Source organism: Talpa occidentalis, unplaced genomic scaffold, assembly GCF_014898055.3.
Source record: "Talpa occidentalis isolate TD23 unplaced genomic scaffold, MPIMG_talOcc4v2.1 talOcc4.13, whole genome shotgun sequence".
Taxonomy (NCBI): domain Eukaryota; kingdom Metazoa; phylum Chordata; class Mammalia; order Eulipotyphla; family Talpidae; genus Talpa; species Talpa occidentalis.
This window is the reverse complement of record NW_023601322.1, coordinates 71409387-71437128: the sequence shown is the minus strand read 5'-3', so window position 1 is coordinate 71437128 and position 27742 is coordinate 71409387. Positions and strand designations below refer to the sequence as shown.

At 50.2% G+C, this 27742-nt stretch overlaps 1 protein-coding gene across 3 annotated transcripts in view; it reads left to right on the top strand.

Moving 5' to 3' along the window:
• TGFBI (transforming growth factor beta induced) overlaps nt 1-27742 on the top strand; it is a 32428-nt gene that overhangs the window by 2322 nt on the left and 2364 nt on the right. For 2 of the 3 annotated variants that reach the window (XM_037509261.2, XM_037509262.2), the window contains exons 2-14: nt 2243-2341; nt 13086-13150; nt 14436-14596; nt 14947-15111; nt 15345-15491; nt 17454-17595; nt 19650-19862; nt 20630-20767; nt 21332-21477; nt 22610-22746; nt 23533-23663; nt 25896-26020; nt 27242-27344. In XM_037509261.2, coding sequence (XP_037365158.1) covers nt 2243-2341; nt 13086-13150; nt 14436-14596; nt 14947-15111; nt 15345-15491; nt 17454-17595; nt 19650-19862; nt 20630-20767; nt 21332-21477; nt 22610-22746; nt 23533-23663; nt 25896-26020; nt 27242-27344 — 1772 coding nt within the window. Of the gene's footprint in view, nt 1-463; nt 1707-2242; nt 2342-13085; nt 13151-14435; nt 14597-14946; nt 15112-15344; nt 15492-17453; nt 17596-19649; nt 19863-20629; nt 20768-21331; nt 21478-22609; nt 22747-23532; nt 23664-25895; nt 26021-27241; nt 27345-27742 lie in introns of those variants that run through there. The other variant, XM_037509263.2, reaches the window with a different exon arrangement.

Here is a 27742-nt window from a genome sequence, read left to right as displayed (position 1 = left end):
ATGCCCTACTCCCTGCAGCCTCGGTCACCGTCACCATCTCCGCTTTGCTTCCATCTTTAGCGCAGCTCTGCAGCTTCTGGATGCAGTGGCTTACTTAGTCCAGACACAGAAAGCTGTTGGACAAGTCATGACTGTGGCACACTCTCTTGACTCCCAGCTCTGTCTGTGTAACTATAGGTAGGAGGAAAAAAATAATACCAAGAGAGAAGTAAAAATGCAATCATACTTCCAAATAGCAACAACCAAAACTGGACAAAGTTCCTGAAGCACTTGATTTTCAAATCCAGGTTGAACAGCAAAGCTATTGTGCTTGAGGCAGAAGGCCCAGGAAGGACCTGTTCACTTCAGTTAAACCTCAGCATAAATTTCCTATCTATAATGCCTATGCCTCCTGGGTTACACAATCCGATCTTCCCACCCCTTACCCCTTCCTCTGTTCCTGTCTCAAAGGGCCACAGCCATTCAGATACTCTGCTGAGGAATGCTGGAGTCACATCCACAAAAGACTCACTAAAGCTTCGCCAAACGCCTACACAACATGCCAAGGGATTCATCGACAGTAATTGCTTCCTCCTTGGTTAGATAGAATAACCGCGGAGATTGTACAGTAGTGAACAGCACCTAGGACTGGAGCGTGACCAGTGGGACTCTCCAGGGGTTATTTGGAGTTTGTTATAACTTGCGAATCCCACACAGCAAACAGAGAAGCAGGGTAGCTTCTGATAGAATCCTCTGGAGGCTTCCAGAACTTGGTCAGACACAGAAAGAAGGGGACATGACTGTCATCGCTGCCGGCCTACGGTTTCCTCTCAGCATTTTAACTTCCCTTGCCCTCAGGTTCTTATACCACCTCACTAATATTTACTGTGCCTCTTTGATCCACTCACCTTTGCCTACTGAACCACAAACTGGACATGTGGTAGAAGAGACAAGACAGGGAAATAACTGACTGAAAATTTGAGAGTTAACTGAGTTCCCGTAGTCCAGGTGATGGGAAGAGAGGCGTAGCTCTCACTGCACCATCAGTGTCTTCCTGAGTAGTGCCATCCACATCAAATGGTGGCTGTGATTACATTTTTAAAGTCCCAGAGGAACTGATAGTAAGGAATGATGCTTGGAGTTCCTGAGTCCATTGGAAGCCCTCCGGCTCAGCTTTGCTCCCCTCTGACTTGTGCTTCAGCAGATGAACTACATGTCCTGCTCCGGGAAGTGACCCTCCCGGCTCACCACTCAACTCAGCGGCCTCCTCTCTCCGGGCATTCCTGTGGAGCTCCTGCCACCACCTGGCCTGAGCATGGTTTGGGTCAAGACTTGATACACTAGAATAAGATACATAAAATCAAAATCCTGCTGCTCTGGGAAAGACTTCTCAACAGAACCCCAAGATGTTTGCACTTAGATTTTCCACAATGTTCCTGAGGATTCTTCTGAGCTGGGTGGTCCTTGAGAATCCCACACAATATTTTCAACCAGTTCATTCCACCTTGACCCAGTGCTAGGCCCCATCTCAAACATACAAAAAAAGAACCAGCCAGAGCATCTGCCCTAAGTTATAGGATTCTGTTGGATCCCAGCCTGAAAATAGGTGCTACACCCCACATCAGAGGAGGGACAGAAGAGTGTAATCTGGGGCACTGGAGGATGGCTGTCTGGGAGAAGTGGGAATCAAGCTGGGCCTAAGTAATGAACAACTCTGAGTTTAGTGGGTGAGCATCTCATCCCAGGAGGGCACCTCTGTGGGCTGCCTTTGGGACCCCAGATTCAATCTCCCCTCACTACATGCAGCAGGCCCAGTGGTGTGCACTAAGATGCCAGATTAAAGCCTGTGGAAGTGGGGGTACAGAGAAAGGCTGGGACCGCTCTCAAAGCTGCTCTGCTAGCCAGACACACCGCTTTGCTTCACTAGCTTTCTCAATTGGTAACATGCGATCTGAAAAGTGTCAAGATGCTTTTATTTAAATTTTAAGGTGCATTTGTATTTAGCAAATGTTCATGACCGAGAAGGCCACGTAACATGAAATTCTGGCAATGCTTTGACAGCTTTTAATTTCGGAGGAATGTTGATGGGGTATTGATGGAAATCTGGGTCAGGAAGGCCAAAGTTTGTGCAAGAATGAAATGACTGTGTCTTCTTCATGTTGAGAATCTGTTCTAATGACCCACGTGGGTCCATATGGTGGAAAGGACGTGGAGACAGGGCAGACATGCTGACCATCTTGCTAACACTGCCCTTTGATTTCAGCCCCAATGTGTGTGCTGTGCAGAAGCTCATTGGCACCAACAAGAAGTACTTCACCAACTGTAAGCAGTGGTACCAGAGGAAAATCTGTGGCAAATCAACGTGAGTATCTGTAGCCGCCCAAGGCTGCCAGCCACCACAGAGGCCGTGCTGTGTGCATGGAGGCTGCAGGTGCCTGCAGGCCTGTGCTGGCCGCGGCTGGCCTCTGAAAGGCCAGGCTGCCATGGGAGCCATGAAAATGCATGTGCAAGCATGTCAGGGAATTGTGAATGGGGACTGATGTTTTTAGTAAACTGGGCAAATTTGTTTTGCGTTGTAAAGCCTCTGACATGAATTGTATACATTTTCAGGGCTGATTTAAGAATACACAAAGCATGAAGTCTGTGTCTGTGTCTGTGTCTGTCTGTCTGCCTGCCTGTCTAGTGCTTAATCCTCACTAAACGACAGAAATACTCAGTGGAGAAGCCACCAGCTTCTGATTCTGAAAACCCATTTGTGATTTATGCTAAGTAACAACACCTTTGCTCTGTAATCTTAAGGTCAAACTTCCCCAGATCACCACAAAGACTGAGCTTGCCTAGAAATACGCACTTTATGAGACCGCATAGTGTATTAAGAGCTTAGAGCCACACTCCTGATTCAGATCCCGGCTCTGCCACTTACCTGCACAGGTTGCTTCATTGGAAACCTCCTTTGCCTTATCTGTAAAATGGTAAAAACAATAGGCTGGACTGAATGGAGTAATGCACATGAGAAGCTGAATATGGTATCTGGCACGTGGAGTGCTCAGCAAACACCACCTTCTAAATTTGTAAGTCTGGACCAGTAAAAAGAGTGAGTGCCAGTGGGGCGTGGAGCAGTGTGGCTGTAATAGGGCTTGTCGGTGCCTCAGCATGGCGGGAGGCGGCATTCACCTAGACTTCCTTGCTGCCTGGTGGAAGCAGGGTGGCCTGCATGTTCCAACAGAATTCTGGGGAGGCCTCCCCGGTGGCGCAGCGGTTGAGCGCTGGGTTGCGAAGCTGCCTGCGGCCTCTGCAGCGCCGGTTCAATCCCCGGCTGCTCCCCGGCCACCGGAGGAGGATCCCACATGGTGCGCAGATCTCTCCTGCCGCCCGCTGCTCCCCTCAGCAGTGTACTTCGGTCCTTCTGCCTGCTCTGCTCCCCGCTCTGGCTCTGGTGAATTTTCTCACCCTCCCGCGCTTCTGACTGTACCCAGTGCATGTATAGACAAAACAGGCAAACAAATATAATAAATGAATAAATAAACATGCCTCTAAAAAAAAAAAAAAAAGAATTCTGGGGAAACCTAATCTGTTTTGGCAGCAACCGTCAATAGATCTCCAAGCTGGCTCTCTCCTACAGACAGGAAGATGTGCTGTGCAAAGCCTCCAGAACCACTTGTGAGGGCCTGGCCTTCCTCTGATCTGCATAATAGGAGGATTAGAAGTCACTATCTTAAACACTTTCCCATGGCAGGGATTTTTAAATCTTTTGTTTGTAACATTGCAGACAACTCCTCTAACTTTGTAACCAAATGAAGGAGGGAAAATGCCCTTTCTTTAAAATGTACATGGAAATAAATATCCCAATTTGTGACCCTGACTCAGTGAAACCATTATTAGTCCCAGTTTGAATGGAAGGGATTAGGACTCATAGTGTAGAACAGACCAGCAGTTCCCTGAGAACCTGTGGAGGCAGGTCCATGACAGCTGGCTCCCCACTTAACCCAGCCCAGCCTCAAAGCCAAAGACTAGCGAGCTAAGAGGACACGCTCCCAGATTCAGTGAACAAAATGAAGACATAATTTTCGCTGCAGTGGACAAAAAGAGATTATGCAAATTCTGTGCCGTACATCCTTCCTCAGGGCTAAGTTAAAAAAAAATAATTTTAATACTCTCTGGTTTTCTCCCTGTACATTTATTATCTACTCAAATAAAATTAATGAATTCTTTACTTAAACATAGAGCGAGGCTGCAAATAATTGTGTTCGGTGGCCAACGCACAGATATCAAGCAAGCAGCTCTACCACAGCTCAGAGATCTGGCTTTCCAAGGGCTCCCCACGTTTAGTAGTTCAAGATTCCCTACAAATTGGATGACCATGTGGCAGCATTGTCCACGGTGTTTCTGGAAGATTCTGTATTGAAGAAGTTGCCCAACTAAAGTTAATTTGGTTCTGCAACCTTTACTCTCTCTGTGCTAGGACAAGGCACAGGCAGCACAGCTGTGTGTTGGCAGAATGTTCTTGATGACCCAGTGTTCCCGTGTTCCCCTGGGTAGGTTTGGCTTTGAGTGTGGTGCCATGATGGTGTGTTTCCCCCACCCCAACACACGCACAAACCCCACGCCTATAAGTAGGGAGCCAGGGACTCGGAAAGGAATAGATGAGTGTAGACCGGGGTGGAGCAGAGCCAGTGGCCAGCCCCAGCCATTGACCTGGTCTTCAGTGTGGCTGGTACTTTGGGCAGCTTCAAAAAGAGGAAACGAGGCTAGGAAAATATGAGTGGATGGAAAACTTCATGGTCCAGGACAGGGGGATCCCTTCCTGGAACATCTCATGCAGTGTCAGGAAGGTGGTGCTGACTTGGGAGAGGGCCAGAGAACTCTGGGAAGGAAAGGGGAAGCGGTTGGAGGCATCTCTCTGTCCCTGAGAGAGCTGAGAGACAGCAGCTCGCAGTTCACTTGTGTGACCCGGGAGGGAGCTGCCGGGAGTTAAATGTCCTGGGTGGTCAGGAAGGGCAGGGGAGAAAGCTGTGCAGGCTGGAGTTGACATCATCTCTGAAAATGGTCTCCAGGTGCATTTATTTGGGTGCAGACCAGATGGGGAAATGTGGAGCACAGTGGCGGTTGGAGCAGACAGTGCGTCTCAGCATGGGGCCAGCTCAGGCATGGCGGTTTTCTCAGTAAGACTCCAGAGAAGAGGCTGCCTGTGGTGAAAAAAAGAAAGGGAGCAAACTGTCTTGGGGGAGGGGGAGACCAAGTCACCAAGGGGCCTATGGGCCGGAGATGTAAAGAAGGAGAATTTGAGCTTGAAAGCAGACTAGCAGCACCAAGCACAGGATGGTGGGGAAGGACTTTGCAGTGTCAAGGGACCCAGGTTCCTGGCACCATGCAGAGCTGTGAGGCCTAGGGGACTTGGCCTCCATTAGAGAGGGAGGAAGGGAGGACGGGAGGGCGGGCCCAGCACACTCAGCACTCCTATCAAGCTGGCTACATTGTCTTCACACAATAGTTCTGCATTTCCAAAAAGAGAAGATCTGGAGTCTTTGGTGCTATTTGTCAAACCTGACTTACAGATTTTATTACAGGAAGTGGTTGCCAGCAGGACCCCATTTAATGACTGGAGTGAATTTTATTACTTGGAAATTCACTTTAACTTTTATTTCAGATCCTAAAGAGCACCGGAGTGACACAATAGCTAATCAAACAAAGGAGTTGGTAGGAAGACAGCTTCCTACTCTGCAATTTCAGGCCCTGGTTTGATCAGTATCCATAAAAATGTTGACGTGCAGTGACTTGAGCAATGGTGCAGGAAACTGTGGTCAGGCCTTCTTGCTGCCTCTCCACAGGCTTCTTTTGTGTGGGCCCTGGTGAGGAGACCTATTTAACAGCCAACTCAGAGCTGACATCATGGGGATGCCATAGTCACAGTAGGAGCTCAGACATCATAAACGTGGCACTGGGAGGGCCAAGATGCTAACGGGCAGGGGTGACAGCTGCCCGTGCATTTCAAACGTGTGTGTCTCTCTCTCTGGAAGTGGTTTCACAAACAACACATTTCACAAGTGCAATAACCATTCTCTGGAGCCAAGATGAGCTGGCAGGACACACCCCTCTCTAGTAGCAAGCCTTGCTTTGCCCTAGGGCTGAGATACTAGTACTTCCTCAGCTTTGTGTTAAAGCTTAAAGATTAAACTTTTACTCAGACCAGCTGCTGTATGTTCCTGCTTTTCCACCAGCTGGCAGTGCTATTTCCAGTCCATCTTATTCTGGTTAGGGGCCCAAAGATACCTGTAATGAAGTTAAGGAAGAGACACCCCCTCACACACACACACACCTTTCCTGTGTCCCACAGCTTTGATCCCAAGAGGAAAAGGAAGAAGACAGTGAGAAGAAGCTCTTAGGGAAGCCAGACAACCCAGGCCCTCACCCGCACCTCCTCGCCTATTTCAGATTCCTTGTGTAGCCAGCTGGGACCCCATGGATAACCTGCTCCCAATTACCTGATGTTGACATTCACCAAGGGTTCACAAAACACCTCTGTCAGGCAGTCCTTTCTGAAAGTTCTGTCCCATTGTATCCCAGGGAGGGCAGTTTACCTGACAAAGATTTTGTTCTGTATTTGCATGAACCCATGTGTCATCTGGGGCAAGACCCTCTGGTAAGCACAGTAATGATTGTCCCTAAAGATGTCCACATCCTAATCTCTGAACCTATGAGTATGTTACCTTATGTAGAATGAGAGACTTTGCAGATACTATTAAGTTAAGAATCATGAGATGGGGAGGTTATTCCTGGATTATCTGGAATGTAAATGTAACCAGAAAGGGCATTAAGCAGCTCTCTAGCCCACCTGTAACTATGCTCTTTCACCTTTTCCTAATAAACCTGTCCATTTAAAATGTTAAATAAGAAAGAAAGAGCATTAGAAGAAGGAGGCAGTGGAGGTTGAAGAAACAGAGGTGACCAGAAAACCTGGTCATGTGGCCACAAGCCAAGGCAGGCAAGCAGAAACCCTAGAAGCTGCCTAAGGCAAAGATTGGGATCTCCCCTAAAGCCCCTAAAAGTAATGTGGTCTTTGATTTTAGCCTGAGGCCAATAGATACTCTGACATCCATAATTATAAGACAATAAAGGTATTGTTTTAATTCAATAAATTTCTAATAATCTGTTACAACAAAGGAAGTTCTTACAGACCCCATCTATTGAGCTAGATGTGTTACGGAGGATTTATTTATTACAATGTGATGTGCTCAGTGGTCTCAGGCAGAACATTGTTCTCATGGAGTTGTTAATCTAACTTCGGTTTTAAAGTTTATCCTTGGAGTATTTATTTATTTAATACCTGGAGTTTTGGGTTTTTTAAAAAAAAGAATTATTTATTTATTTATGCACACAAGAACTGGGGTACATGCCAGAGGTGTGCAGGGTGAAAAGATTCACCAGAGACAGAGTGGGAAATAGAACAGGCAGATGGACTGAAATACACCGCCTAGGGGAGCAGCGGGCGAGTAAGGAGAGGTCTGCTGGGCCATATGGGTTGTTCCCTGGCCAGCCGGGGTTTGAACTCTTGCTGCAGAGGCTGCGGATTGCTGCATAGTGCTGTGCTTAACCCCTTGCGCCATCAGGGAGGCCCCAATACCTGGAGTTTTTAAAGCAGAGGTTCAACAACTGACCGAGCGTTCAGCAAACATCAGCATCTGTTAAGTACTTGGAAGCACATTCAGTCTCACAGTCACCCTATAAGATCAATATGATTTTTAGCCCATTTACAGTTGGGGATACAGAAGCACAGAAAGCCTCAGCAGCCTGCTCTAAGTCTTCCCGTCAAAGTCAGAATCTTGAGGTCTAGATATTGTACTCTGTTGCCGCCAGGCAGAATCAGCCCTACAGCTAATGTCAGTGACATGAGGAGACCCATGAGTGAGCAGCCCTATAGAGCCTGTAGCACCTGGGTGAACTGCCCCAAATATTTCCCTCTCTTTCTTTAGCCCTAGAACCTGTGGCTGTGGGTCCCAGGCACAAGGCCTCCTCACGGTCAGCAGAGGCCCTTTGGCTCAGAATCCTACTTTCTTCAGGTTTTTCACCCTAGTCTGGTAGCCATTCTTACCTCCTGCTGCAAGGGGACTCTCCCAAACCCCTGGTCAGATGAAGGGCATGGGCACTGAGGAGACACAGCATCCAGGAGCCCTCCCCTCCCCTGAAAATGCCCTCTTACCACACAAGTAGATTCACCAAAAAAAAAAAAAATCTATGTACATTTCTAAAGACTGTCTTCATTGCTAGCCAAGCTGGAACCTGCTGAATGGGCGTGATGGGGTTTTGGATGGTTGGCAACTGGTTAAAGCATTCTTTTTCACCAGGGAAATTGAGACTTTGATTTTCCTTTGGGAGGCAAAAGAAATCCCAACTGTCTGCAAGTCCAGAGCACAGAAAATGAGCCCCTTCAGGCCAGCAGTCTGTGCACCATGTCGAATGTCTAGACGATACAGGTCTGTGTTTGCTCTGTGATTCACTTGGAAACCCCGACACGGATTAGTTTACCTGCTGTCCCAGGAATCCGGCTCTCAGGATCTACTCCTTGCCCCTCCTACCTGAGAATCTAGTTCACCCCTAGGCCTTTTCAGCTAGAGCAGACGGCTCAAACCTGGAAGCGCGCTGGGGGAGATGGACAGGTCTGCCTTAATATATTAACTTATTGGAGAATTTTTTTTTTAAAAAAAAAGAAGTCCCGTTTATTTTATTTATTTATTTATTTATTGACATTTATTTATTTATTTATTTATTTGTTTATTTATACAAGCACTGGGTACAGTCAGAAGCGCGGGAGGGTGAGAGAATTCACCAGAGCCAGAGCGGGGAGCAGAGCAGGCAGAGGGACCGAAGTACACTGCTGAGGGGAGCAGCCGGCAGCAGGGGAGGTCTACGTGCCATGTGGGACCCTCCTCCGGTGGCCGGGGAGCAGCCGGGGATCGAACCGGTGCTGCAGAGGCTGCAGGCAGCTTCGCAACCCAGCGCTCAACCGCTGCACCACCAGGGAGGCCCTATTGGAGAATCATTTTGAGGAAAATAGCAATGCTTCTCCTTATCTGATCAGGAGCAAAACAGTAAAGGAGAATGGAGGAGAGCTTCCCAAATATCTGCTCAGAGACCTTGGAGCAACACTCTCTTTTTCCCTCTCCCTCCATCCCTGGCCCCTTCAGTGCACTTCTAAATAGAGCTCCTTCCTCATTTTCTTCTCAAATTCTTCTGACCAGGGAAGGCAGAACAAGGAAAGGATTGCCCTAAAGGATGTGCTTTTTCTGACCTATGGTTTCTACTTTTGTTTCTGTGTCAGGTTAAGGAGAAGCCAGAAGCCTTTAACAGAATAGATTTTGCTGATGAGACTCCAGTCACAGGTCTCCAGATTGTGCAGGGAATACAAGGACCTGGGGAGACCTGTGTCACTGTGATTGCCCGTGCCCCAGCCCTGTCTCCCCATAGTCCGTGTGTTCTGCCCAGGGCCAGAGCCTCAGAATGGTGCGCTGGGCCAGGAACAGAGCTGCTAGTTCAGAAAGGCTTGGTTAGGATTGTCTCTGTGGGCTGTCTTCTTAGTCTTCCATTTTCGGCTGCCATCTGCTTCTCTGTGGCCAGACAAGCCCGTCCTGGGAAGGGCTGGTGATGGGGGTTAGGAGCAGGGAAACTGCCAGCTGTGTGCCCATCTCAACCCCTGGACTACTGTACTTAGGCTGAGAGAAGCTTATACCCACGCAGGATGGCAGGAACCCAGACTGTGGACAGAGGACGTAAAAGGACGAGGGGATTAGGAGAAGGTTTCCTGGCAGAGAGCCACACGTCGTGCCCCAGGGAAGAGCCTTCAGCTGGGGGTCTGAGCTCCTGTGAGCAGCATCCTCTGCGTGAGCAGCATGTGAGCAGCGTCCTCTCCTGTGAGCAGCATGCCTCTGCGTCCAGCCACTGTGGGACACAGGTGCAGAAAGGCCACCTTGAAAGGCACCAAGAGTGCTGACAAGAGTTAGCTCTGATCACACTGGAGAGACCCCCGTGTTCTCTCCTTGTAAAGACTTCCATATCAGTCCACTTTCCGCCAAGTGCATGTGTTGTCAAAATTCATGGAAAGGGGATTGGATTTGATGAAATATATAAGGAGACTCTTAAGACACTTCTACCCTACTGTGGTCTTAAGAAACTCCTCTCCTCAGAGGCCTGCAGCTGATTCCATCCTCAGTCCCTCTGCTCTAAGGTACCTCTATGCTAAGCCTTTTCTGCTTAGATCTGTCCTGCTCCCCAGTCCCTCAACCCTCCATATCTCCTGTGTCACCTTCACAGACACACACACACATACAGCCACAGGAACTGGCAAGTTCACATATGGGGAGCTTGATTTTACTTGTTTTCAGTGAAATCCTAAATCCTAATGAGTTCACCAGAGCTGGTGAGCACTTTCCTGTTTTTTTTTCTGGGATGGAAGTCAAAAACTGACACCCTGGGAGAAGAGTCTTTGACCAGTGTGACCGGGGGCTCTAAGGCAAGGATTGTGCAGCATCCCTGTGCACAGGGGTCCCCAGAGATAAGAAAGGCTTTGAGGCAGAAACCCATCCTCCAACTATGCTTCTTGAGCTTCATGGAATGTCATTCAGCTACTTTTGGGAAGAAATTAGGCTTTGAGAGACTTGACCTAATCCCTCTTCCTCTACTCCAGCCACAGAGCCCTGGCATTTATCAGGGAAAGTCTGGAGTCCTTTGCAGGGGTGTCACCTGGTCCTGTGGGTTCTAGGCTGTGGGGTCTCCCTGGTTTTGGCTAGAAGCTGGCGGGTATACTCCCTCTTTGAATGAGTACTATTGTGTACCTTCGCACTAATTCCACTCCTGGAGTTGTGAGTTTGTGAGTATATAATTGGAAGGAAGCTTAGACATCATCTAGTCTAACGTCACCCCATTTTATAGATGAACATACTGAGATCCAGAGAGAGAAAAACAGGCTTTCAGAGTCATTCTGCTACTTCCTGATGGTTCACAAGCCAGGTCTCCTGATTCTAGTACTGTTTCTCTTACTCTGTGCTGCCTTTGAAAGGTCATGAATCAATTACATCTCGCTTTACTTGTAGAAGATGACTTTAGTTTCCAAAGATAAAACTGTCAATCGGTCAAGGTCAGTCCTGAGACGACCAAGCTGTGTAACCCCTGTTAAGTGCAGGGATGGAAAGCAGAAAGGAGTAGGATGGGAGAAGGACTGGGGAGGGGTACGGGGGAGGAAGGCAGGTGGGTAGAGAGAGCAGGACAGGGAGGAGTTTGCACAGCTTGTTACTTCTCAGGGACATTTCCAGAGGGGAACCCATTTCTGGAAAAGAGACACCTGTAGTTCCTTGGAAGCCTTAAAACCTCAGCTAATCCATCTCTGAAAGGACCCCCTGGATAGCAGATGAACCAGGTTTCATCTCCATATAACTCACCAGGGCTTTCCTGAGATGACTTCAGTTGCATCAAGAAGAGCAGAATGTCCCAGGCTCACTATGAACACCTCCCCCTCTCCAGAGCTCACATTTCTTCAGCTCTGCCTGCCTTTCTTGTGGTGATGTCATTTAACATCCTGTGAGAGCCCCACGGTGAGCAATTGTGTGGTAAAACTGCGGTTAAAGTCTGAGCTCTCCTGTCCCAGAGGGCAGAGCCTTGTGTAGGGAAGGAAGAGGAGGATAGGGTTGACTGTGGCGGAGGAGCTACTGTGCTCCCGAGGCCTGCCATGCAGGCGTCACCTCACACAGAACCCGGGGGAACACCTTGAAGCAGGTCTTTCTTAGATGTAAGCTTTTGGAAGAGTTACTTTTGATGTTACTTGAAATTCTCAGAATAATGGGTGAGCCGCTGCTGTGTCCTTCAGCCTCCTGAAGGCGGTGAATGTTCTATGATGGATCTGCCTGAGCAAGGAGTAGAGAAAATTTTACATTTGCTTTGTCAAATGATTTCAAAGTTTCAGACTCTCTACCGCCAATCTTATTTACATCCAGAACTCAGAGAATCATGCACACTGGAATTACGGGCTGCCTTCTGGAAGGACAGTGGGGCGGTTGAGGGATGAGGGTAGATAGAGAACCTTCACTACATCATCCTTTGTGTATTTGAAACCATACTCACATGTTAATTGATTTAAAAATTTTTAAATTCAAAGACACTTTGAAAAACAACCATCTTGATAAAAAGAAGTTTTGTTTCTATATTAATTTTTAAAGCTTTAAAGTTGACGTGAACACTGATCATATATCTATGCTCCCCTTCTTGGTTGTGAATCGGAGAGCTGGAGGACCACAGACATTTCTTTTTCTTTTCTTTTTTTTAAAGATTTATTCATTCATGCATACAAGAGCTAGGGTACAGGCCAGAGATGGGGAGGGGTGCGGTAAGAAGATTCACCAGTGACAGAATGGGGACCAGAACAGGCAGACTAACCGAAACACACTGCTGAGGGGAGCAGCGGGTGAAACAGGAGAGGTCTGCCTCACCATGTGGGTTTCTCTCCGGCCAACCAGGGATCGAACTCATGCTGCAGAGGCTGCGGATTGCTTCGTAGTGCGATGCTTAAACCCTTGCACCACCAGGGAGGCCCGGCATTTCATCTAGTCACCATCGCACACGACATATACACAGCCCTCACAGATGAGGAAAATGAGGTTAAGAGAGGAGACAAGAGTGTCTGGAGAGGTTCCAGTGAGTTAGAGGCAGGCTTAAGCTAGGCTGCTTCTCCCCCCTCCGCCCTACTGCCTCTCAGGAATGACAACCACTGGGTTGGTTCCCTGGAGTTCTGTGGGAGATTCGTTCTCGTGAGTTCTGTGGGAGATTGGTTCTCGGTGAGTATATTTACTGCTTTCACTATTGAATATGCTGCCTCAGGCCTCTGATTGTTTCCGGTTGCATTTCTGTGACAGCAATGTGGGGAACATTTTACAAAGCTGAGGAGTGATAAAAGTTCCTTGCAATGAAATGCACAGACCTGACTGAGCAAATGATGTCTGAGAGCAGGATTTTTTTCTCTTGTCTTTTCCTTGCCTGGGGCAAATGCTCTTCTTGGAAAGGGGCCTGAAGACCTGGGAGCAGGAGGGGAGCCCTGCCTAACATCCTTGCGTATCTCCTTACAGAGTCATCAGCTATGAGTGCTGTCCTGGTTATGAAAAGGTCCCTGGAGAGAAGGGCTGCCCAGCAGGTGAGTGAGGCAGGCCTGGCCTGGGGGCATGGGTGGCGGAGGGACGGGGAGTACACAGACATGTTCAGGGCCTGAGCAGGCTTCCACGGGGTGAAGCTGGGTGGAATTTCTCCCCACAGACTCTTGGCTTCATGCGAGGGGTAGAGGTTGGAAGCTGGAAACTGGGGTTCCAGCACTGCCCCTTCTTGTTCACACTGACCCAAATAGGCTGGCGGAACAGACTCCAATTCCAACCTGCCTGTGCTGCCCTCATCACGCCCAGGCTCCTGGCCTTGCTGTCTTGGCTGGGAGGGATTCCAGAGACAGCCAGCATTTCAGACCAGCACTGCTGGAGAGCAGATGGGACAGACTTGGGCTTGGGCTGGGCTGGGAACGCCAAGCCACTCCCTCCTCCCTGTCAAAACTTGGCCCATTGGTGTTCCTGGGGGGAGGACGGCGGCAGGCCAGAGGCTCACCCAAAGTCAACAAAGGTGCCACGAAAGGCCACGCAGGGCCAAAGTCAGCATGGCACCTGTAGATTTATCAGGGCCTCAGTTCTGCACATCACCAGGGACTGTACAAGGGAGTTTTTTATAACTTTGAAATATTTGTTATGTTATTAGTTGAGAATGTGAGAGTGAGATTTAAAAGGAAGGCCGCGATTTAGCTGATGCCAAGGTTGTGAGGAGGGTGTGACTGGCGTGGACCGGGTCTGTGGAGTTACTGACCTAATGGAAGGACAGGGAGGACATGGAAGGGAAAAAGGAAGAATGACTTCAGAGCGGCAGCTCAACCTCTGAGCCTCATTTAACATTTATAGAAAATGGTAACCTCACTGTGTGAGCTTACAAGGCTCTTCTAAACCTCAGGCTACTTTTAGGAAATAATATTTTATTACTTGTAAATACACAAAGTACCACAAAGATTTATGAAGTTCTTTCATTCTGGTGGAACCCACTAGGGAACCAATTTCAACAACGAGATAAATCTGTAAGGCTGGTTGGTGATTAGGATTGTATTTCTGGTGTACATTCCTGCTGATTTTATCTAAATATCTGAACAAAAATTCTGCTCTGCTATAGTTAAAATGGTTAAAAATTAGCCATTAGTTGAGTTCAGGTAGGGAGGCATTTGTCCTAGGGAGCTGTTTTAAGAAACACTAACAAACTTTGGGCTCCGTAATGTCTTGGGCCTTCCCACGCTCTTCACCCACTGAGGCACTTCCCTCTCTGGCCAACAGGGAGGGGTTAGTCTGGTTGGGGTGGGCCCCACAGGTTCATCTCTCGTCTGTCCTCTGCCCCTGCAGCCTTGCCACTGTCAAACCTTTACGACACCCTGGGAGTAGTTGGCTCCACCACCACTCAGCTGTACACGGATCGCACAGATAAACTGAGGCCTGAGATGGAAGGACCCGGCAGCTTCACCATCTTTGCCCCAAGCAACGAGGCCTGGGCTTCCTTGTCAGCTGTGAGATGACTTCTTTCTGCTCAGGGGTCTCTTGCTGGGGCCGCCTTGCTTCCCAGAGGGTGGGCTTGTGGGCATAAGGAGAGGGACTCTAGGGATTTCCCCCATTAGGTGGAATGTTTTCTTGAGGCCTCAGATAAAGCCACGACCCTTAAGCTAAAATATACATGGCTGGGTGGCTTGCATGCCTCTCCCATTCAAATGAACATACAAACCTCCGTGCTTATCAAGGACGAGTCCTTTCCAGAATGGTGGCCTGGGGTCACAGGGCTTCAAAGACACATTTCCTAGGGTATCAAGGACCCATCTCTTGAACGTGGGGTCTGCAGCTTCCCAACTGTCCTTCCTTTTAGGAAGTGCTGGACTCCCTGGTAAGCAACGTCAACATCGAGCTGCTCAATGCCCTGCGCTACCACATGGTGGACAGACGGGTCCTGACGGACGACCTGAAGCACAACATGGCCCTCACCTCCATGTACCAGAACTCAAACATCCAGATCCACCACTATCCCAATGGGGTAGGGTTGTTCGGCATTGCCCTTTGCCCACTCTCTGCTCACTTGTGCTGGGTTTTGGTCCTCCAATAGAGAGAAGCTATAGAGAATCCTCTGCCTCCTGGAACTGCTTCTCCTCAAGCCTCAAGTTCCACAGCCTGTGGAAGCCACTTTCTGTACTGGGTGTTTCCTTCCTGGGGCTCTTAAGTCTGTGCTTCTGACGTCCTGATCTCTCATCCTCGCTTCTCGTCTGGCAGATCATAACCGTCAACTGTGCCCGACTGCTGAAAGCTGACCACCACGCCACCAACGGGGTGGTGCACCTCATCGATAAGGTCATCTCCACCACCACCAACAGTATCCAGCAGATCATCGAGATCGAGGACATCTTTGAGACCCTTCGGGTGAGGCCCGGGGAGGAGACCCAGCCCAGGGACACATAGCCATCCCAGAGGAGAGGAAGATGGCTTCATGTTCATGGGCATGTGGGGGACATGGAGCTGGTTCCCCACAAATGCCCATGAATATGTGGAATCCTCTCACCAGGACTGACCACTAGGAAACCTTGTAAACCTTTCCTGGAGTGTCCCTCTGCCTGCCTTCTCCTTTGTAGAGCTTTCCTTCCCTCTGCTCCTCTGGAATGTTCCATGGTTTGTGGCTGCAGCTGAATAACCCTTTGAGCCCTGGGCTGCTGAGCCCACCCTGGGGGTTCCAGAGGTGGGAGCGCCTTCCTCCCAGATGCTGGTTCCCCACGTGGGACTAGAATAAATGGCCTGCCAGGCTGCATGATGCTTCTGGGCTACCTGTCCCCACTAGGGGGCCCCTGCTCCAGCCTTGTACATGCTTCCCTGGAGCCCAGACCAGCAAAGGGGCCAGCAGCAGAGTGGACACAGGAGTCTGGGGCTCTCCTTCCCACCTGCCTGGTGACGGCTCAAGGGGCACAGGGATACTGTTTCCACCATCTGCCCAGTAGGCATCTTGTACATGTGGAGTGGCAAGAGGGCCTTCCTCGTGGCCATGGCTGCTCAGGAGGAAGTGGACTTAGGCTGCCCCGTCAGGGTTTTTGCCCTGATTCAAGAAGAACTTCCTGTCCACAAAGGATACCAAATAGGAGTGGGGTGGCTCCTCCCCTGGAGATCTCCAACAAAGAGAGGCAAACACCCATGGGCCCTGCTGGAATTGATATGGCCTCAGGGAGTGCTGTGGAGGGCTCATGGGACCTTGGGTTTCTAAGCTCTCCCCCCCTGCTTTCTTTCTGGGTCTGGCAGAGAGGGATGTTCCCACAGAGTTGGTGGTGTGTTTCCATTAATAGCAGTTGCTCCCCACTGAATAGCTCATCTTACTATTTTGGCTTGGCAAGTCTTCCTTCTCCCTCCTTCCCCTTTGACCCTTCCTAATGCCCATCTTGGCTTCTGCTAATCCCATACTTACTAAGTGCCAGGCATTATGATGGGGTAGAGAGGGGAACGAGACAGGCAAAGGTCTGCCCTGAATGTCCTGTTACATCCTTCTGGAGAGACAGACAAGAAGCAGACCAGGTAGCCTCAGGTTATGCCAAGCATGAGATCAGTAAGTGGTGGGTCCTTCCTGGGGGGAGGCCAGTCAGGATTGCCTGGCAGGGCAGGGCTCTCTGGAAAGAATGGCTATTGAGCTGAGGCCTGAGCATGAGGCCAGTTACACAAAACGCAAGGATGAAGCACTCCCAGTAGAAGAGAGAGCAAAAATAAAGGCTGAGGGTCAGGATCCACAAGTTGACGAGCCGGGCCAGAGCCAAGATCACTAAGGAGCCAGAAGGAACCAGCTTCTTGCCAGCAGGCCCAGAGTCCGCCTCCATCCTAAGCATGGCAGGAAGCTGTTCAGGCTTTTAGACCATATTCTGGCTGCTCTGTAGAAGGTGGTTATGTGATCTCATGGGCTCAGTCACATCATTTTTACCCGGTAACTAATGACTATGAGAGAAGGACAGCATTTTCTTCTGGGGGTGGGATGGGGCTAGAGGGTCAATCTCAAGTTGACCACCTTAGAGAGAGAAAGGATATTTTCGCCAAGACCCAAAGAAGGAACGGGAGCAAGGGAAACAGGGTTCAAGGCAGAGGGAATGGCAGAGGCAAAGCCCGGAGGTGGGAAGCAGTAGGGCACCAGAGGTAACAGGGAGATGGCCCTGTGGCTGGAGCTCAGTACTGGCAAGGCCTTGGGAGGACATGGGGAGAATGAGCTTTGGTTCTGTTTTTCTATTCATCTCAGGCTTCTACAAAAGCATGGAGCTCCCCCAAAGGAGTATTGGCGAGGTTGTATATGCATCTTGTCTGCAGGGAGCCCCAGAGTTTTTGGGGAAAGCTCCATCTTGTCCTCTCCCCTCCCAACAGGCTGCTGTGGCTGCATCAGGGCTCAACACCCAGCTCGAAGGGGATGGCCCCTTCACACTCTTGGCCCCCACAAATGAGGCCTTTGAGAAGATCCCTGCTGAGACCTTGAACCGGATTCTGGGTGACCCGGAGGCCCTGCGAGGTGAGCACCCTCAGCTCCTGCGGGCGCCTCATACGAGTGGCCAGGCTGAGCCCAATACCTGCAGTGATCCAGACAGACTGCCACCCACCTTCCATCCCCTTACCCCCAGCCCTGATGCAGCGGCCAGAGCAGAACCCTGTTCACATGAGCGGGCGTGGAATCCAGCAATGTTTGTGTGGGGACACACTTGCGCTGAGGAGGGAGGCAGAGTTGGTGGTCCAGAGCAGGCCTTGGCTGCTCAGAAAGTATAACAGGCCAAGTATAGGGAGAGCAAAGCAGGTCCTGGCATCCTAGAAGTGGAATCATCTGGCTGACCCTTGCACTCTTGCTCTGTCTGGCCAGGGGCCTCATCCAAAATTACAGTTAAAAGCCAGTTACAATCATCTCTTGTTTCCTTTTGCTGGGTCTTCCTCAGTGACCCACTAAGTTAAGTGCTGCCTTGATTATTACTGGAGCTGAGGACAGGAGCAAGTGGGAGCAAGGATAGGAGGGGAAGCTGGTCCCCGTACCCTCCACTTCAACTCCAAGGCCCTCTGTTCGGGGCTGTCGCCAGCAGTCAAAGGGCCAGGAGTCCACCACCCACCGTCTCCTGCTGTCTCTAGTGAGCTGACAGACTAGCCCGAAGCAGTGGGGCTAGTGTGCCCCTTTAAAGACTCACTGTCAGCCCTGGGCCTGCTCACCCTTGGAGTGACCCTGGCAGATCGCCCTACTCCACTTTGGCCTCCAGTTTCCTTCTCCGAGAGGAAGAAAGGACTTGAGAGAAAAGACTCCAGTGTCCAGTCCTTTCTTTCCCCCACTGGCCAAATCCAGCCAGCACTCGCTTTCAAAGCTCTTGCCACTTCTCTAGGAGCCTGTACTGCTGCGGGGCCTCCAAGCTTCCTCTTGTCTGTGACAGTGCGGTTTTGGTTCCCACACTCTGGACAAATTGAAACTTGCCTCTGGTGAGAATGCAAGACAAAGGGCTGTGGGGAGCAGCAGTCAGGAACCTGCTCTGCCTGGTGGGGCTGGGGGCACGTCCCAACTGTTCCTCCAGCTACCTCTGGTGCTACCCCAACCCCTACCCTGTCCCTAACCCAGCACCTGGATGAGTAAATAAGTATTGCATTTATTTTTATTTTTTTTTTTTAAAGATTTTATTTTTTTTATTTTTATTTATGCAAGCACTGGGTACAGTCAGAAGCGCGTGAGGGTGAGAGAATTCACCAGAGGCAGAGCGGGGAGCAGAGCAGGCAGAAGGACCGAAGCACACTGCTGAGGGGAGCAGCAGGCGGCAGGAGAGGTCTGCACGCCATGTGGGACCCTCCTCCCGTGGCCGGGGAGCAGCCGGGGATCGAACCCGCGCTGCAGAGGCTGCGGGCAGCTTTGCAACCCGGCGCTCAACCACTGCGCCACCGGGGAGGCCCAAGTATTGCATTTATGATATATGGGTGGGGGTGGAAGGGATCTAACTGATCACCATCCCCAACCCCTAAAAGAAACTCTGGCAGCTGATAGGGCCTTGGGTACAATGAGCAAAAACAAAATGTAGAAATAATTCAAAACTGTCATTTGCTATACTTTTCATCTTTTCATTTGTATAAAGGTCAATAGCTGAAACATCCCAGGGTGAACTCATTTCCCATATCCTTGAAGGTCAAGTACTAATAAGTGACCTCCTAACATTGGTTGGGCATTTACTCTGTTGTCAGGCACTGTATGGGGCGCCTTACATTCGGGATGTCATGTTATCCTTCCACCAGCCCAGGGAAGATGAGTGCTTATCTCATCACTACTTATCTGATGAGGCAGTTGAAACTCAGAGTCTTGTCTTGCCCAGAGTCCCAGAGCTGGCAGGTGGCTAAGCTGAGATGCAGTCAGGCAATCTGAGAGAAGCCCCACCAGATCTGACAGGAGGTGGGAGAGGAGCAGGATCTAGGCCCTGGGGTGCCCAGCCCTGTCTGAAGGTCAGCATCAGAGAGAGTGGAATGCTTGCCATAGCCAGCAGGTCCCAAACTGGCCACTGAGGTCAGCCTGCAATGGGCCCTGACTCCACCCCTGTCCTGTTTGGCCTCCAGACCTGCTGAACAATCACATCCTGAAGACAGCCATGTGTGCAGAAGCCATTGTCGCAGGGATGTCTGTGGAGACCCTGGAGGGCACTACGCTAGAGGTGGGCTGCAGTGGGGAAAAGCTCACCATCAATGGGAAGGCCATCATCTCCAATAAAGATGTCATGGCCACCAACGGTGTGATCCACTTAGTTGACGAGCTGCTCATCCCTGACTCAGGTAAGCCATGCCACCATCCGAGATGGCTCACCAGGACCTCTTCCCCTCCTACCCCCACCACATAGCCTTCTAGCAGAGAAAGCCTGGGTGCCAAGAGGGTGGAGGTCAGATTGTGAGGCGACTCAACCTGCAGGCATGAAATTACAGGCACTGTCTTGGAGGCAGTAGGGAGCCATGGGAGGTGTCTGGGAGGGAGTGGCCAGTCGAGAGGCTTTCAGATCTGCCTGCTCTGGTTGGCACCCATAGCACCCTGCTGACTTCAGAGCATTTCCTTTCTCAGGGGTGCCCAAGCCATCCAAATGTCATTGACCTAGGGGAAATGACTGAGTGGACTTTAGCATGTTTCGTTCAGCTTTCTAGTCCCATTCTGGAATTCCAGGGAGGGCCATGCCCAGGAGTGAGGGAATTTCACAGGAAATAAACCAAAACAGAACAGCATTCTTTCTATGGCTGTGGTCACAAGCAACATCTACCTTCCAGCAGCTGTGACACAGAGAGTGTCCCCAGAGTCAGACAGTGCCCTGACCAAGGCTTGGGCATGGAGGATGACCTTTGCAAAGTGAACGTCACCTCACTCCCCAGGCCAGTGAGATTTTCTGGGCAACTGTTCCCTCAATGACACAAGCCCGTTGTGCCACAGCGGCGTTCAGAGGGGTTGTTGACTCACGAGGTGACATTCCTGTTGATATGTGTCATGCTCTGGGTGGACGAATGATAAATGAAAACAGCACTTTTAACTTTTGAACCCACTGTCTTGTTCCTTGTAGCCAAGACGGTATTTGAGTTGGCCATGGAGTCTGACGTTTCCACAGCCATTGACCTTTACAGACAAGCCGGCCTTGGCACTCATCTCTCCGGAAATGAGCGGGTGACACTCCTGGCCCCCCTGAATTCTGTATTCAAAGGTAACATGGGGGAGACATCCCTGTTGCTTTGTCTCCGGGGGCAGCTGCCTCACGGCTGTCAGCTCCTCCACTCTCTCCAATTTACAGCACCCCGTGGAACCTTAGCGCTTCCACCCAGCTCAACTAAAAGCAGATGTGACTTCATCAGAAACTTCTGTTGTTTCATTTGGCAGAGCAGAACAGGCATTTGGGGATCTGGTGCTCGGAATTTCAGAATTTGCATCTGTCAAGAGAGTGGAACACTCCCTCATTTTTTTTTTTTCGGGGTCTATTGCCAAGGTGATAGCAGGAGGTCAGAGTGAGGGTGCAGCCGTGCGAGGGCAGAGGCGGCCCGTGTGGCTCTGCACCTTCAGGGCAGGGCTCCAACACTCTCAGTTATCTGCACCTTTTCTTGTTTTTAATTTGCAGAGGATGCCAGATGTTCAAGAGTATTGGCGGCCTTGCTTGATTTCTCAACCTCCATTTCCAAACCCGCGGAGGGGAGGGCGGGGCTTCTCACTATATTTGTGTCTCGTTCTCTCATCTCCAGAGCATGCTGTGGACCTGCCATGCCTTCTCTTGCAGATGGAGCTCCGCCTGTTGATGCCAATACCAAGAATTTGCTTCTGAACCATGTGATTAAAGATCAGCTGGCCTCCAAATATCTGTACCATGGACAGACCCTGGATACCCTGGGTGGCAAAAAACTTAGAGTTTTTGTTTATCGCAATGTAAGTTCTAGGTCCTCATTGTTTTGTGCTCCTTCTTTGGCTCACCTTTAAGAAATGTTAGTGTAAACAAACAATAAGCAGGCACTTACCTGAGAATTGGTTTCTAGGAAGGAAAGAATTAATCTCCGGATATAGGGGATACGGAAATAGGGTCCTGCATAAGGATTAGAATCTTCTTTCCTAAGCGCCTTTGGGAAGAGCCCGCACACCTGTGTGCCCTGGCAGCATCAGCAGCATCCACCTTGAATGCAGAGGGACAGACAGAGGGAGGAGGCATGGAGGTCTTGAATTCTTAGTTTAAATGAGAACTATGGGGACTCAATCTGAGGGGGTGGGGGGAAGCAAATACTGTCAAAAAATTTTAAAGGAAAAAAAAATACAATACATAAATAGATAAATGAGAAGAAGCTATGCAGCATGGCCCTCCTTGATCAGAAAGGTTCTCTTTTCTCTTATCTCTTCTGTCTCTTTAAGCCCACAGCTACCTTAGAATATCAAACAGGAAGCACAACACCACATGGCCCTTGCCTGGGACCCACTAGCAGCGCTATAGTCAGTGAATTGTTTATTTGATTGTTGGTGACAGGGCCCGCATCTAACAGGATATTCTCATCATGGTGTCTCTGTGCGACTTTACTGGGGCCTCTATGGCCATGCTTTCTTTAGGGAGCACCACTTACTGGAGAAAACACACTATTTTATTTTAGTCTTAAAGACCCATCCAAGGGGCCTCCCTTGGTGGCGCAGCGGCTGAGCACTGGGTTGCGAAGCTGCCCGCAACCTCTGCAGCGCTGGTTCGATTCCCAGCTGCTCCCCGGCCACCGGAGGAGGGTCCCACATGGCGCGCAGACCTCTCCTGCCGCCCGCTGCTCCCCTCAGCAGTGTACTTTGGTCCTTCTGCCTGCTCTGCTCCCCGCTCTGGCTCTGGTGAATCCTCTCACCCTCCCATGCTTCTGACTATACCCAGTGCTTGTATAAATAAATAAACAAATCTTTAAAAAAAATTATTAAAAAAAAGACCCATCCCAATATTTATTCATGGATAAGTGTTGTCAGCACAGACCCCAAACAAATCAGGAGGTCCCTGATGTCGGGGGGTAACCTGTCCTTTCTTGGCCCCCCTTCCGCACAGAGCTTGTGCATCGAGAACAGCTGCATCGCTGCCCACGACAAGAGGGGGAGGTATGGGACTCTGTTCACCATGGACCGGGTGCTGACACCTCCGATGGGGACCGTCATGGACATCCTGAAAGGCGACAGTCGCTTCAGGTAAGCAGCCCCGCCTCACCCTGTGGTCATGCTGGGGCAGGACGCCGGGTCTCAGCTGTTTGTCAGCTTCCCCCGACTGCAGGGTAACATGGTGGCTCTTTCGTAACCTTCCAGGCTTGGGCTGTAGAAAGAATGAGGGTCACCTTGAAAGCTCAAGTTGAGAAAGTTTTCTGGGTGTGTGAGCCTCACATCCAGAGGGAACAGGGAATGGGGATTGCATTGTTACTACAGAAGTGCAAGGAAAACATCATACTTTTATCCTAAAGTCCCAAGTAGGCAAAGCGCACTTGGTTCTAAGTGTGTGATGGGTCTGTCACTGCCTGCAGTGGCTGCTTAACGCACCTGCAGCTTTTCTCGGGCTCCCAACTCACTTCGTTTTCTTGCCCTGCTCTCTCCATGCCAACTGGCTTGCTCATGGGTGCTGTCATGTTGAATGCTTCCTGCCCCTGAGTTTAGCTCCCTGGGGGGCCACCCACACCCTGCCCTCCCCAGAGTCCCATCCCCAGGGCCCAGTGGCTCAGCCAGGCTCTGGGTCTGCCATGCCTCTGACCAGTCCCCACCCCACCCTCCACCCCCCAGCCTCTGACTTCTAGCCATTCAGCTGAGCTTAGCCTTTATGGAGGGAGATGACTGGCCTCTTTGCCTCTTTGTGCAGGGGGACGGGGTGAGAACCAACAAGGGGTGGGAACCCCAGTGACCCGGGCACCACCTGCCCCAGAGGTGAGGAGGTACTTGGGAGATGGCGACCCTCTCCCACCACAGATGACGTTTTCTGTGTATCCGTAGCATGCTGGTAGCCGCCATCCAGACTGCAGGGCTGACGGAAACGCTCAACCGGGAAGGGGTCTACACAGTCTTTGCGCCCACTGACGAAGCCTTCCAAGCCATGGAGCCAGAAGAACGGAACAAACTCTTGGGTAAAGACCAACTGAAGCACATGTGCACTTCCTTAAAGTACCCACATGGGTTTGGTCCTCACAGGAGGTAGCTGCATGTTACAAAGGATTTGGTGAAAAGGAATTTAAAGGCAAGATTGCAGAGGTGTGGTCAGGGTGAAGGGAACCAGCGAGACCTGATGACATCCATGGACGAGCAGCCACCCAGGGACCAGGGAGAGCTGGTGCCTTGGGGGAGGGGCAAAGGGCAGCGGCCAGAGCCAGATGCAGCTGCTGTCAGGTCCTGGCAAGGAGGCCGGCATGCCCTCAGCCTCCCTCTCCTGCCATGTACCCGTTGCTGACCAGGCTCCTGTCTGCTGATTACAGGAGGGCAGGGGGCCTGCATGATGCCGTTTACAGCAGTCAGCTTCCCTGGGCACCAACCAGGCAGAAAGAAGTAGAGAGGAACTGAGCGTGGAGAACCACCAACCCCTTCGCTGAGGGGCTGATAAAGAAGCCTTTTGCTGCATCAGGTGTCCCGGGATAAAAGCTTTACCAAGAAGCTGGTCAGGCCCTGAGACAAGTAGTTGAGGCCTCCTCGTGGTTAAGAGTTTGGACTCCCAGGTTACCCAAAAGCTGGTTTACATCCCAGCTCTAGCATTTACCACTTGAGTGGCCCCTAGCCAGTTGCTTCAGCTCACTGAATCTCAGTTTCCTCACTAGAAAAAGGAGTGGTAAGAGTACCTTGCTCAGTGTGTTGTGAGGAATAAATGAGCTCAGAGCATCCTTGTCAGCGATGACCAAGATGATGGGGAGGCAGGATGGAGTTCAGTGTTCAACTCTGATGATGCCCATAAGAGACACTTCCACCTCTCACAGAAAACTGAGTCTGAGGAGAAGGAGGAAGGACCTTGATAGGGCCCCACATCAGGGACAGCTCCCTTCCCACTCTGATGCAGGAGCATAGAGCATTCAGGCCGCTGGCAGCTGTGAGCCAAATTTGTGTCCTGTTTAATTTTCTTCACTGCTGCCCAAATGCCTATGTCTCTGATGCTGACGTATGTTCCTGAGAAGAGGGGAGAAGTTCATTTGGAACATAAACTTTCCATCCTCTCCCTGTCCAACAGGAATGGAATATTCCCCAGGTGGCCTGGGCCTGCTCGGCTAGCCTTTCATTTTCAATTATGTGGGAGTAGAGGAGGGGCATGGCCAAAGCTTCCCAAACCCTGCCTCCCCAGCGCTCCTGGCACCCAGGTGATAGGGACCTCAGAAGAAGGCCCTTCACACCACCCAAAGCCTGGCCAGTCTCAGTGCCTCCAGGCCATATTTTTGTGGAAGGGGAACTCCTCTCAGCTCCAGGTTGTGGGTGTTTAGAAATCCTTAGGTACCTGGTGTCCCCATTCCATGGCACTAACGTGGGCTTGTCAGTAACCTAATGAACTCTCCAGAATGCTTTAAAACTTCCTTCATCCTCAGTTTCAAGATGCTAGAAATAACCATCCACAAGCCTTGGGGAAATCCAGCCATTTGGCTGGTAATGTGAGTATCAGGGGCTGCCTCGACAGAGAGGAGAAGGCAGCTGGCAGCTTTGAGAAGTGCCTCCTACACTTAATTTGGGAAATGCCTGTGCACCTTTGTGAGTAATCGCAAGCTTTCCCCAGTTGGTGGAGAGGCTGCTGTGGGCTGGAAAGAATGCTGAGACTTGCGGGGGAGGGATGCTGCGGAGGGGATGCCCCCCTCAGCCCTGATCTCATCGGCTCCAGGGCTCCTCCAGAGTACAGCTGTTGACTCTTTCAAGTCCTCCCTTCAGGAAACAGCCGTCTCAGAATATGCATTTGAGGGTAGAATGTGTAAATATTTCACGACTGTTATAACTGTCGGGAGCCATGCTGATGATGAAATGTCCCAGATGCCGGGGCTGGAAAGGTCCCTGGCTTTCCAAGCAAATATTTAGTTCATGGAACATGAGTCAGACTCACGAAGCAGTATGGATTAACTCCTTCTCAGCATCACAGGGCTCTCATACTTCACTCAGCAGCCCACTGACTGCAGGGGAGATCCGTGGCTACAGGCATGTGCTTGTATCCCAGACTGGTAGGCAGTTGGTGGGTCAAAGGGCTGAGCATCCAGTGGGTGCTCAGTGAGCGCTATTTCCTGGACAGAGAGTTCTCCATCTTAGGGGTGCCCATTTGCATGTTCTGGAGGCTTTCCTTGACCATACCAATCACCAACCTTTGCATTAATTCACTCTCCATGTTTCTCACAAATCCGCAGGCAATGCCAAAGAACTTGCCAATATTCTGAAATACCACATTGGTGACGAAATCCTGGTCAGTGGAGGCATTGGGGCCCTGGTGCGGCTGAAGTCTCTCCAAGGCGACAAGCTGGAAGTCAGCTCAGTGAGTGCATCTGAAAATAAAAAGGCTGGCTGTGTCCTACCACCAGGTTTCCAGGGCACAGCCTTCCCCTGCACAACACTCAAAACACACACAAACACACACACACACAGCCTCAGAGATGCATTTTGAATCTCTGATTGTATTTTGTCCAAAGAAAGAGAGAAAAGTGCTTTCAGGGAATTCAAGAGAGATTGCAGTTAGACATGAGTAAGGTCCTCCAGATCTGTGGAGGAATAAAGCATCTGTTTGGCATCCGAGAGAAGCTATTAGCATTTTCTTCCCTTAAGGAGATGATAGGCAATTACTCATGTGTTTTGAGAGATCAATCCCCAACCCTCTTCTTACCACCCCCCACACCAAGGGACTCACTGAGCTACACCCTGAGCCAGGTCACCCCAAGAGGTGTTTTTTTCTGCAAGTTAATGATACTGGTTCTACTATGGAGCTGGTTCAGAGGGTCTCTACCTTGAGAGGAAGAATAGACAGCTTCCATTGCCACCCTGGCTGCTCCAGCCAAGGCCACTGACTGCCCCTGGGTTGGGGCCACTCTAGCAGTCTGTGGCTCGGTTTCTGCTCCCTACTGCTCTGGCCTGACCTTCAGTCATGCCTTTGCTCACTGGTTTCTCTTGAGTGTGGGAAGTCAGAGACATGAATAACTTGTTTGACATTGTCATGTCCCCTAAGAATTTTCTAGCTCCTAGATTTGGGTATTGGGGTCCTGTCTGTCACAGGCTTCAGTTCTCCCTGCACCCTGGGATCTGTCACATGGGTCATTCAGGTAAGCCTGAGATAGATTCACCCTGGATGGGTAAGGAAATTTGAGATGGGGCATTGAGAAGTAGAAAGAGCCTGTCACCCAGCACCTGAGGCTGGCCTCAGTTCCCAGATGTCACACCTGCTAAGGCCAGTGGCCTCTCCTGAGTCTCAGTTTTCTGTTAAGTGGGACATTATCTGCCACCATAACACACTTTTGGGAGGACTAAGTAAATAACACAGAAGAGGATTTTGTGAATTATAGTAGGCTGTGTCGTCTACGCAAGGAACAAGAATAAATCCCCAGAATGAAGGTCTGCAGCAGGCAAGGACTGTTCTATTCCCCAGAGTGTCCCCAACACTTAGCACAGGATCTGGCATGGCATCTAGAAATGCCAGTAAACATTCACTGAATGAATACAATAAATATGCACTATAATCAGCAATTCTTCTGTCTTTTTCTCCTAGAAAAACAATGCAGTGTGTGTCAATAAGGAGCCTGTCGCTGAGGTTGATATCATGGCCACTAATGGCGTGGTCCATGCTATCTCCAGTGTTCTGCAGCCACCAGGTAAAGTCCTGCAGCTATTACCTTCCACTGAGTCTGCCTCTAGAAGGTATTACCTTCTCAATGTGTGGCCTCTAGGGCATGATAGAAAAGTTGCCCTTAGCAGAGATAAAAATAATATGTGACACTCTTATGGAGCCCCATGGCCGGCATCATTGTGGCTGGTTGAAGCAAAGTAGGAACTTGGTTTCAAATGCACAATGACACGGCATTCCAGCACACATTACCCCTTACTGGATCGCCTGCAGCTCTGCTCAGACATAGCCCAGTTGTTTGTTACATGTGGATACTGTGGACATGGTTCAAAGCACCCCTCTTACAGTATCTCACCTCTTGTAAGCTCTCTTTGCCTACCATGAAATTCAGCTTGAGTCTAGCTTCTGTCCTTTCTTGTGTATTCA